The sequence below is a fragment of the Alligator sinensis genome, unplaced genomic scaffold, assembly GCF_000455745.1.
Source record: "Alligator sinensis unplaced genomic scaffold, ASM45574v1 scaffold1222_1, whole genome shotgun sequence".
Classification (NCBI taxonomy): Eukaryota; Metazoa; Chordata; order Crocodylia; family Alligatoridae; genus Alligator; species Alligator sinensis.
Window position 1 is genome coordinate 495661 of NW_005842620.1, and position 12554 is coordinate 508214.

The window sequence follows — 12554 nt, forward strand, 5'->3', positions numbered from 1 at the left end:
GAACGCAGCTGCTGCTGCAGGAGAAGGAGCACGGAGCTGGTGCCCCCACTGCTGCTGCCTGCTATGGGCTTGGGCGGGGGCGAGGCTGGCTTCCAGCTGCAGCGCACATTTCTGGGGACAGGAGGGAACCGTGCCCCCCAGATTCATACAGGCGATGGTGGCAGGGTGGGTGTGTGCTGTGGGATTGTGCTTCTTGCCCTGCTACCCTTCTCTGGGACCTCCACAGTGTGGCAGGACACAGTGGGAACGCACAGGAAAGCTGCTTGCTGCTGTGAGCTCCCGTGGCTCATGGACTGGGAGCTGCACGCTATTGGCCTGGGCACGCTCCGTGCTTCTGTGTGTGGTTTCCCTGAAGGGCTGATAGTACGCCACTCTAGGTTGATGCGCTGCCGGCTGGGCAGGCACTCCTGTGGGAAGCTGGTAGGGAGTAGGGAGGTGTTGGGAAAAGCCCCACATGGAGTGCCCACCCGGCCAGCAGCAAATGAACCTGGAGCAGTGTGTTGTCAGCCCTTCAGGGAAGCTGCACATGGAAGCATGAAGCCCACTCGGGCTGATACTGTGCTGCTTTCCCCAACACCTCCCCATGCCTCAGCCCCCAGCCAGCTTCCCACAGGAGTGCCCGCCCAGCCGGCAGCACATGGACCCAGAGCGGTGCACTATCAGCCCTTCAGGGAAGCTGCACGTGAGGGTGCAGAGCCTGCTCGGGCCAGTACCACGCCACTTGAGGTCCACGTGCCCCCGCCTGGGTGGGCACTCCATGTCTTTCTCTACAATTTCCCTGTTCTCAGCCCACAGCCAGCTCTCTCCCCCCCAGGCCTGCTGGTGCCCCCCAGCCCTCTGCAAGCCCCACTTGCACAGGCTCCAGGAAGGAAAGTGAGCCTGAGCCAAGCCTTGGGTGACTGAGAGCCTCAGGCCCCATCCTTCCCACTCTCCCTCCGCCTCTGGACAGGGTTGGGGGTTTCCCACCCTTCTTGCAATCAGCTCTTGCAGGCTGGAACTCTGCCAGCCCGCAGGGCTCTTTGCAAAAGCGGGGAATCCTCAGGTTTCTCTACTAAAAGGGAAATATGAGGGCTGTGTGTTTCATGAGGGCTGATTCTATTCAGTGCAGATTAAATACGTGGTTGGCCTTCACCCAAGTGCACTGCCTAGACAGCCTAGAAACAACCTGCACCAGACTGTGCCAGTTCAATGCAACATCTGTCAGGCACTCTCCCTGGAGCGCCTCCGCAGCGCAGCACCTGCTGATGAGCACTGACCTCAGTGTTCGCCTCCCAGGGCCTATAAGGCACCAAGGTAATTTATGTCCCATCCCGCAGTGCCATGCCAGCCCCCTCCCTTCTACTCTCCTCCCTCCCAGCGCAAGGAGGGGTGGCACTGGGCAGGCAGGAGCACCCCAGAACGCTGGCATCACATGGCACCAGCCTGTGTGCTCATTGGCAGAGGTGCTATGTGACAGCCTCGAAGCAGCGAGACACTTCTAGTTTTGTTTTTTTTTCTCTGATAAAATAGGGGGGTCCGTGGCTTTCCCTGTTTTTCTGTGGGAAACAGAAAACCTGGATCCCTGCTTATCACCATTCATATCTGATATGGTATGGAAACAGTATAGACAGCTCTAGTGGTATCACTGCATGTCCGCTTGAGTAATGGAGCAGAGTTCAATAAAACTTTCACTTAAGCCTTGATGTCAACTGATTAAATAGCATTAACTTTTTTAAAGCAGGTATTGTGTAGTTTTTTCACTTTTTGTGTTTTCTGGACCTCATACAATTGCTTCATTGCCTTGATATCATCTGAGACATTTGTTTGAGGTGCGGAATAAGCAGGGCGTATTGTAGAACAAGGGTGTCAAAGGTGGTCCATGGGCCAGATCTGGCTCATGGAGCCATATGATCTGGCCTGTGGGTCTCAGACCAGCCCAGGGTGTGGAGTGGAGCTGGCCCGGTGTGTGGGCTGGAATTGGTGCTGCACACTGCTTGGGGAGACTAGCATGGGGCATGCATTGCATGCTGCCTCCTGCCAGACTGGCCCTGGAGCACTGACTCTAGGGCTGGACATGGTTGGGCTGGGCCAGAGCCAGTGCACAGGGCTGTCTGGCAGAGCACTGGGTGTAGGATGAGCCCAGCACCAGCCCTCTGTACCATGGTGGGTGGGGGTGACAGGTCCAGGCCTATTCATTGCCTGCTGTATGTGTCACCCCAACTCTGGGGTTTTCACTGCATGCTGCTCCTACTGTATGGGACCTGCAGGCTGACTCCAGCATGACCCAGTCGAGACTAGCCCAGATCCAGTACTCTGAGGGTGGGGAACTTTCTGGCAAGGTGCAGTATTCAGCGTGCACTCTGTGCCAGCCCCTCTGGGCCCCACAGAGCATGCACAGCACTAGTTCTAGCCTTCATGCCACCTGCAGAGCAAGTTGCATGTGCACAGGGGGGCTGATGTGGGTAGTATGCTGTATGTGGCGCTCTGCTATATGGCCCTACACACTGGATCTGGCAAGGCCAGTTGAGCCTGCAGACTGGTGGGCTGGATGAGTTTGACACCGTTGCTGTAGATTCTGGACTAGTGGTTCCCAGACTGTTTGACCCCAAGAGACCATTATCAACCATCAACATGTTATGCACCTTATCAAGCTTTTAATTGAAAAGGAAGTGCTGTATGAGCTGTAAGCCACTTATCATAGCTTTGTAGAACACAGTTTGGGAACTGCTGTGCTAGAATATTTCATTAAGTTTAGTTTGCAATGCTTGTAGATCTAAGGTTCAATTGAAATAAGCACTCTCTTGGAAATCACTGTAGGTTAAATCACTGTAGGTTAAGTGATACTATAATTGATAGCTGGCTGAAGGAACTGCCTTCAAAAGAGCCTTCCTAGTCTGCTAATAAACAAAGGAAAACTTCTATTTAGAGAATATTTTGCTCAGTAAGTTATGGCAACATGACACTGTTTCTATAATTAATCTTCAGTTGCTTACAAAAACACAAGGCTGGAAAGAGTTCTTGTTTGAAAAAATAAAAACGTACACCTAGTTTTCATCAAGTAGCAGGTCCAGTGGATATACCCTGCTTTAGTTATAGTACATTTACATAGTAGTATATGAAACACTTATGGCTCCTTTGGTGAACCTGCCCAGAGGCCAGTGGGTAATAGTTCTCTAGTCAGTACCAGCCAAGAGTTTTGGATCTTCAGAAATGTATTGAGGCTTTCTGAGATGGTATATTAGTACTTGACTAAATGTGGTGCCTCCTGGAGAAGTGGTTTATATTTCTTGAGTGATTGCTTAATATTCTGGAGGAATTTTAAAGTTCTTTTCACTAGTTAAAATTACTGCTTTAGTACAAAGAAACTAGTGCAACAAGTGGTCAGTAAAGGCAAAAGTTGAATAGTTCGATCTATGTGGGTTTATTTAAAGAAGGGATAAAAAGCTAAAAAAGGAAAGTTAAGAAGCTTGGTAAGAGGCTTTAGTGTAAATAGACTCAGGAACTCCCTCTGTAGCCTTTCATACCTGCAAAACTATTTCTTATGGCACTAGTAAACTAAGAATGACTACTTGGGTGTGTCAAATTTGACACTTTACAGTTGTGGTCTAGCTGATAAATAGCAGGATTTGATTATGGAGTTGTGAATCTGAGCGAGAGGCAGAAGAGGATACACAGAGCAGCTGTATAATAGCCATGTAACCAACAAGTAAAGTTATCAGGTTCCTCTGTTTAAACCAGGGGTGCTCAACCCCTAGCACTTGGGTCAGATCCAGCTCACTGAGCCACCGCAGCCAGCCTATAGGTCTGGAGGCTTGGTGGGGGGTTAGTGGCAACACTAATTAACACTGCCACTTCTCCCCTGCTGCCAAATTAATATGCCCCATGTGGCAAGATCAGGCCCAGTCTGGGCAAGAAGGAGGAACTGATTTAAACAATTCTTAGGTACTTAGTTTCCTCATTGAGTGGTGTGGAGATTTGCATGCTTTAGAAGAGGACACAGTTCATTGGCTCTCCATGTTAATAGAAGCATTTCCTTCATTCAGGGTTTGATGGTTTGCTGGAGGATATCCAAGGTCTGGTGTCCAGTATGTGGGATTTTGTATTGTTTTATGTTATCAGCAGAGTTTGAAATTTGTAGAGGATAAGCCAAAAGGTCTGGCTGCCATCTCCATTCTCCTGTGATCTCCCTGCCTTTCTTCAACCTTGTGTTCCCATTTGCTTTCAGAGATGAGTAAAGAGTTCCAAACTCTTTTAACTAGTAAGCAAATTCATGTGTTGGGAGGAGTCTTGCTTGAGAGAGAGGAGTCTGAACAGAAAATTAGTGTTATTAAGAATCCCTGTGAGAATTGTAGCATGTAAAATGATTCTTCAAAGAATATAGCCGAGAGCTCTGAATCTAAGGCTCTGATAAAACACTGCAGTTAATTGTCTACCAGCAATAGTAAAGATAGCGTTGTTACTTCTCGGTACTTCAGAAGCCACTGTGAAGGGGAACAATCTCCAGCATGCTGTTCTCCCCCAAGTTCTTCTGAAGTTGTCTTTGCTGCAGCAGTTACAGTGGAATAACACTAGCTTGAGTAGAAGATGATAAATGACAACACTCTAAACCAGTGGTTGTCAACCATGGGTACACATACCCCTAGAAATACTTAAAAGGGTCATGGGGGTACATAGAACTAATGTGGCCAATAAATGCTGCATGCGTGTGTGCAGCTGCAGCGCAGCACACAGTTGGCCAGGAGCACAGCCCAGCAGCATGGAGAGCAACCAGGTCTGGCTGGTAAATGTGTAAGTGTGTTGTCAGGGAAGGGGCTCAGTACCCCTGCAGGGAACAGCCTGAATGTAGCTGGTAAATATTGGAGAGGTACCTGGGGAGTCAGATGTTAGGCATGTTATAATGTGTCATAAATCCAATGTCTATATTTAGTCCATGATTTTTTTTTATATCCATAGGTTGATGAAGTGAAATTCATAGGCTTGTCTGTGAAAGGTGTTTTGTAAATTCCATTTGAATTTACAAAACCTGATGAAGGGTATTTATACCCAAAAGCTTGCAAAGAAGAATTTTTCCAACTATTTGGGTTGGTCTAATAATAGATATCCGATTTACCCAAAGAACCTTGTCCGCCTATGTGCTTAGACCAACACGGCTACAACCTATATCCCTGTAACTTCTTGTTTTTAAAAAATGAGTTTTTGTTTTTTGTGGTTTTTTTTAAGTTCTCGCTGCTTTTATGAAGTCTGCTTTACAACAGAAAAATCTGAAGTGCACTAGTTTCAGCTTCCTAAAATGGGTGGTGCCGTGGCTCAAGCTCTAAAGTTCCTGGCTTTAGAGCCAGAAGGAGAATTCTTGTAGACAAGGAAACAACAAATTGGATGGAGGACTGTTGTCAAAATGTTAATGCAATTCTCTTTCCTGTATATAATACAGTTAACTTCAAAGCTCTGTCTGGCAAGGCCTTTGGCTACAGCTTAAGAAAAACCTCAGTGCAATGTCAGTTGCATAGCTGTTCTTTTGGAAGTTGCTTCCAGTTCTTTGGTTTGTTAGCCATAAAACACTTTCACTTGTACCAAAACACATATTACAAATTATTGGCTCAAATATTGCAGGTATAGTTCAGCATAGTATAACCTGTTGTCCACCACATACAGGTGTTAGATTTGTGCTGGAAGAAAAGCCTTCCTGCCAACAAAAAAGAGCATACAGCTGTTCAAGGGTTTTTTTGCACAAGAAAGTTGGCTTTTCCCACACCAATTGAATGGCTGTATGCTTCTCTTGGGTGTTGAGGATATTCAGCATCCCACAGTCCTCTGCTTTCCCCAAGGGGGATAGGGGTGTGCACATGTGTGCTGGGAGTTCTGCCCACAACCTAGGTCCCAGAAGCCAGTTGGGGGTGTAGGGAGGGCAGGGTGCACATGAGCAGACTTGGTACAGGAGGTGCTGGTGCAGCCTGCGCTACCCCCATGGAACTCAGCATGCGGCTGTGCCTTGCCCTCGGGGCAGCCTGCATCGCACTCCCACCTGCATCTGCTGGTCCTGGTCCCACTCCCAGCCAGGGTGCACAGCTTCTCAGTAGGATTCTCAGTTGCTGCCGATGTGGCTGAACCCCCCCCCAGGTGCTGCAGGCTCCCCCTACCTTAGGTGGTGACTCTTCCTCCTCATGTCCTAGCACACAGGGCCCCAGCCTCAAGTACCTTGCCACCTGCTGCCCACAGGTGGCTACTTATTGCGCTAGGTGAGTGGAAGATGACCTGGAGCTGGAGCTCTATGTGCTGGGGCAGGAGCTGCCTAGCTGAAGCTTCCCCTCTGCCTGGAACAGCACAGCATGGGTAGGAGGCAGAGGAGCTGCTGGGGGAGCTGAGTAGTATACCTGGAAGGCTACAGCCACAATGGGAGCATCCCCACTGAGAAGCTATGGATGCTGGCTGGGACTGGGCCAGTGGGAGCACAGTGTGGGCAGGAGCAGGCAGGACTCAGCCCCATGGCAGAGGCAGCCACAGGCTGGATTCAATAAATTGGCGGGCACCAGCCCACAGGCCAGATCAAATCAGTTGGCAGGCTGTATTTTGCCCACCCCTTGTTTAGAGTATGTGTAAAATAGTAACTGGGAATGGAAGGCTGTTTTGCTTTGGAATTAAGTTTGTGGGGGCAGAATTAGATGGTATTCATTCAGGCATCAGGAGAGTAGGGCTAGAATAATGTGTGTAAGAAGGATTTCAAAGCTACTTACAGCTGACTAGATCTATACTGATTTCATATAAGAGGGTATATACAGACTAACAAGTCAAATGGAGGTAAATTCCTGCCCCTCTCTTACTGTGCATGCTCTGTGCAAGTGAATAATTCTCTTGCTTGTCTGATTTCATCTCATGGTAAGTGGAAGCTAAACAGCTTACCCTTGAATGAAATGGAGCTAAGTTATCCAGCATTAGCTGAGATAGGAGCAGAAATGTGAAAGTTGCTGCAGAGCGGCTAATGTGTCTGTGTGCATCTCTTCTCTCCTCTCTCCTCCCATGTCCCCCTAACTAGATGTTATTCTTCTATGCACTCTACAAGTGACAACTGGAGAGCAACTCTGGGTAGTACAGTTTAGTACAATTGGCTTTTGGCCCCTCTGGTTCTTTCTACATTATCTCGAGTTCAATCCAGAATCCCATGTTTCCTATGTTTAAAAAATATGAGTACTGTTGTCTAAGGATTTTGCATTCCCTCCTTCCTGGTTTTATGAAGTCTCTTCTTATAGGTCAACAAAAAGAAAAAATCTCATTCTGAGATAGGAAACATAGTTCATGTGACCAGTGATCCTTCCAGAGATTCTTTTGAAATTAATTTTCTTGTAATAAGGTTTTTTTGTTTTATCTAAGACAAAATTGAAAAGATGAAAACGTATGCATGCATAGACTTTACCTTCTGATATATGTGCAAACAGGATTTAAGGTATCCGAGGCCCATCTCTGGCTCATACCTGGGTTATTGAAGTACACTCTCTTTAACTTGAGTGTGTTGAATTTGGCAATATATGTATTGCCTTTCTATATATATCTAAATAAGCATGATATATTACATCCATTGCACTCTGCCCACTAAATCATACCCTCTAAGCTATTTTCAGTCTTCCGGACAACTTGGCAGGTTTCAGGAAACTGGCAGGGTTTCTTTTAAAGTAAACAGTGTGCTAGAGAACTTTCTTTTTGAGGCAGGGGAAGAGAAAAGTAGGAAGAAAAAACATTGTTGAGTGGCAGGATTTGTTAATGGTGCACAGTTGTGGACTAACACTATATGCTGTTCATTTAAAGAAAAAGGGTTTTTTTCCAGCTCTTTTCCCTGTATTTCAGGTGGATATCGCTGTACTGTTTTTTTTTAAGTACCTACCTTTAAAGACACCTGTCCCCTCTTTTGAAGCCCTTGAGTAATGCCTTAGTGTTAAGAAGTTGCATATATATTTTTTTGTTAATTTATGCAGAATCACATCATTTTGTCACCTGAGTTGGCAGTCAACTCATGCTGATATGAAGGTTTTCCATACCTTCATATCTGTGTCTATAACATTAATGTCAACATTTATTTTATATGAATTCATCTTTTCTTCTGCTCCATCCCCCATATATGTGTGTAAAACATTAGTTTTCAATCTGTGATCTGCGGGCCCCTAGCAGTATGCAAACTGTCTAAGGCAGGGGCGGGCAATTATTTTGGGCAGAGGGCCGCTTACTGAGTTCCAGCAAACCATCAAGGGCCGCATGACAGGCAGCCCAGGGCAGATAAATGTTATTTTTCTAAATTTTGTAGGGGCCCCATGGGCTGGATAGAATGGCCTGGCAGGCCGCATCCGGCCCCCGGGCTGCATTTTGCCCAACCCTGGTCTAAGGGGTCAGCAAAAGATGACTATGATCAATCAAAAGTAAGATCCCTGAATGACTAAAGTCTTCCTGAGTAACAAGTGGGGTCTGAGGCACATGACTTCTGAGGAGAGGCTGGGGGAACTGGGCTTATGGGGTACCTATACACGTGCAGCAAGACTGCTCCAACGTGCTGTAATTACAGCATGTCGCAGCAGACTTGATTAAGTCTGCTGGAGCACGGTAATTACTTGAGTCTGCTGGAGCAGCAGATTTCAGCCTCACATGTATCAGTGTCCCTGGGCTGAAAAATGGCGGCAGAGGTGCTTTCAACTAAAGCTCATTCTATGATTTTAAGTGTTAGTTTATCTTCTAGTTTCAAGATGATGGAAATAACTAAAATAGTGCATGAAGAACATATGGGTTACAAGCTAAGTACATTTATAATACAATGAATAATGCTTACTATTAGGAAGTGCAGGTAATTTTGGATGTCCAATTGAAGATCTCTTAAAGGAACCTAACTCTGAGGATAGGTCCACAGCATTTTAGTAAGGTATCCTAAAAATGTCTGAACATCCAAAAAAAAAAGGTGAAGTGCCCAGTCACTACTAGATGCTTGCTGTTCGGCAGTGTTTACCAAGCCCCATGGGAGAGAACTGCTGGTTTGTTTCTTTTGTGGCTTCTTATTTCTTTTAATTTTAGACTTCCAAACTGGCACTTTAGCCTGTGTGACTAAAGTTCAGACTTGGAGAACATAGAGCTCCCATAAAAGAATTCATGTTCTTTCTCTTCCCCAATACAGAACGACTTTTCCCATGCTGACTGCATGCCAAGTAATGAGAACAGTTTGCTGGAACGAACCGCAGCACCTCGTGACGGACTTCCAATGAATTCCCATAGACCTCAGTGGGAAGGTAGGTAGACCAAAGCATTTTTGAGGTGTTCTTGATGCTTGTGGAAGGTTAAACTTAACTTGTAATTATTAAAGTTCTGTGTCTTAATCTCTTTGCCCACTGCTTTTGTACCAGTTGCGCAGCCCTTTACCCTGTGCTTAGGAGTAGAGTTACAGGATCATATCATGCTAGCTAGCTTCCAACTGGTAGTGCCAGAAAGATGTAAGATAATTGTGAGGAGGAGAAAAAGAAGAATCTCAGTAACTAATTGTGTTTGTTGCATCGGGCATTGTGAGGCAGAACAAAATTGTGAAATAAGACGTTGATACGTTGACAGAGCAAGCTGCTTTTGATTATTTGATTCACTTTTATCTCAGTCTCTCTCTCTGCTTGTTTATTTTAAGTTTTGGAACTAAAATACATTTTCTAGATTAGTATATCATAGAGAGAAGCAGGATGACTTTACGACATTGTTTTAAATTGTACAAGGTGGCTATAGTACCAAAGAAAGTGGAAGGAGTCCACTTCTGCTTGTCCTACTGGGTGCAGAATTACAGCATGTCAATAAGGGCTGTGGTCTGTAAAACTACTCATTTGTAACAGAGGAGCCATCAGCAAGAAGTCTTGTTGTGTCTCATTTTGGAGGAATGTTTAGGGCAGTGGGGACCAGCCTTTATGGCAGGTGTGCCACAGATTAAGCCCTGTGCCACTCCGATCCCCTTCTTCTTCCTGGTCTTCTGCTCTGCTTCCTGCCCAGTATGCCATGTGCCCCTCACAGAGTCCGCCTGTAACGCCTATGGTGCATGTGCCACAAGTTGGCTACCCTTGATTTGGGGCACGACTTCTAAAAGCGGATGGAAGGTAGAATTGCTATATCAGCTATTTCAATTCTAACAAATTGGTCTGTCTTTGAAGAAACATCTGCTATTTATTTTCTTTGGGGCTGAAGAGAAACATTTGAGAATGACTTGACTACTCTGAACTAGACTGAGCTAATCTATAAATGAAAAAGTGAATAGGAAATGTGTTGCAACTTCTGCAGTACTCCTCAGATGTCCCCTTTGCTTAGGGAGTGAAGGTGCAGTGGCAAGTACAGGTGGAGTAACTGAGTGGAGTTCCAGTAACTTGCAGAAGGTTATATAGGAAGCTTGTAGCAAACTGCTTCACATTCATTCAGTAGAATAAAGTGCTTTGCAAACCGGTGAGTTCAAATCCCTGTGCTTAAGCCAACTGGAAAAAAGTGCTTAAATTAACGCACAGAGCAAAATGTTATTAGCAGCACTTGCCGATCAGATAAAAGGTGCAAGAGAGGTCAGTGAAGGTTGGATAAAGGCACTGTTGTATACTGTCTTATGCATTATAATAGTTAGAAACGGCCATGGACCATATAGATCAGTAACAGAAGGACTGTCTGCTTCAGATGTTCATCATGAAGTTATGTTGGTTGTGGAAATCAGATATTCCTTCTAGTTTTAGTTCTGATGATGAATCTGATTTTTTGTTTCAGAACTCTTAATAATTTTCAGAACGAAGGTAGCCCCCGCACTAGGCATGTATGTTTACTTAATTACACTTGCTGTCAATGTGTGTCTTGTGCATGGTCTGAGTTGGAGGATGACAGAGCCATTTTTAGTTTGCCTGGTGTTACTTGGTGATCATTCCATCCATTTCAAATTTTAAAAAGGCTGATGGCAGTGCAACAAAAATGTCTTAAAGCAATATGGAAAGCTACAAAATTGACTTTCATTTCAGGTACCACTTGATGTTTTTCAAGTGACAGTGCTGTAGTTGTTATCTGTCATACTCCCTGTAAAGCCTATGAGCTCAAGAGCAAGGAGAGGGAAGAATAGTTAAAGGTTTCTTGAATCTTGTATTACCAACTCAGTAAATGTCTTGAAGTATTAAAAAGAAGATAAAACCCTTGAATTCAGGTTCTCTAAAATAGGGATTGTATTAGTACTCGTGAAGCACAAGCTATTTCATAGTGTAGAAAATGTAATTTTGTGTCCAAATTAATGACACTTTGATCAAGCCCTCCACAAGTCCACATTGACTTATGGCAAAATGATGCAACTGCATCTACAACATATTCTGAAGATGGCAACAGAAGTCTTCTGTCAGTTGACAAGTGCAGACTGCTTGTTGCCCCTTTAACCATGTTGCTGAGGAACTCCTAGGCACCACAATTAAGAAGTTATGCAATATTTGTTTCTCTATGTATAATGTAACTGTTTACATGGAGAGAGCCAAGACAGTGTCCTTAATTATACATTTAGTTAAAAGTTTTTGAGGTTTATAAATGACAGGTATCATTACCTGGCAAACTTAACTCCTGAAAAAAGTGTTTTGTGAATTATTTAAAAAAAAAAAAAAAAAAAAGGATTTATTGCCTCTGACAATTGCACTTACCTTTCTTGATGCGTAGAAAACAAGTTCCCGTTTATATAAAAACCATCATGCTAGCATTCAGAGTTAAAATGAGACCTGGCAAAAGAAGGACATTCACTGTTTATAGCCCAAAATCTAAACAGTTGTCATCAATGTTAATGAAGGTGTTTTTATCATTTTTAGGCTTGAACACTTTTTGATTCTTAGTCTTTATCAAAGTGATTACATTAGCTAGCTTAAGCATGTCAGTTCAGGAATGAAATAGGGTTGTGTAATACTCCTTGCATTTCTTTAGTTTTAAACATTAGCAGATGACATACAGTTTTCATAAGAGGGATGACAGCTTATTTGATAAGAATGAATGGGGTATTGGGTCCATTGTTGTCAATCTCTTGTGTAAGCAGAATGGCTAGAAAAGGTTGTGTGTTTAAAAACTAGTGTGAAGACATAACTTTATATTCTTATTCTTCACTTCTTTCCTGTTCATATACCCACTTCTGTATCTTCAGCCCCTACCTCAAATACTGCTTCCAGTTTCACTTTCCTTTACAGATGCTGCTTTTGGCCCATTGGGCTGCCTTCCCTTGTTTGGCTCTCCTGCCCCACAGAACTGGGGCATAATGGCTTTGGCTCTCTTCAGTTATGAAACTTTCTGTAAACATCATTTTATAGAGTTGTGCTGATACATCGGTTCAAATCATAGCAGCACCGATAAAAGCAAAATTGACATTATTGGCAGTCAGCTTTTTTTTTGGCTAATGTGGCCGATAATGTCACCAATAAATACTGTTTGCATGTGCACAGCCTGGCAGCTTGGAGAGCAGCGTTGGGCTGGTAAGTCGGGGGGGGGGGGCCAGGGAAGGGAAGGGAATGGGCATGGGGGACAGATCAGGCCCCTGCAGTGAGGGTGGCAGTGGGGCTGGGGCAGGTGCTGGCCAGCTGGGGTGGTGC

At 44.8% G+C, this 12554-nt stretch overlaps 1 protein-coding gene across 6 annotated transcripts in view; it reads left to right on the forward strand.

The window, feature by feature from the left end:
* The first annotated feature begins 9112 nt into the window (after positions 1 to 9112).
* Positions 9113 to 12554, forward strand: part of ZCCHC2 (zinc finger CCHC-type containing 2) — a 35224-nt gene continuing 31782 nt past the window's right edge. For all 6 annotated transcript variants that reach the window (XM_014524512.2, XM_025215070.1, XM_014524511.2 and 3 more), the window contains exon 1: positions 9113 to 9236. In XM_014524512.2, coding sequence (XP_014379998.1) covers positions 9149 to 9236 — 88 coding nt within the window. In that variant the 5' untranslated portion in view covers positions 9113 to 9148. The remainder of the gene's footprint in view (positions 9237 to 12554) is intronic.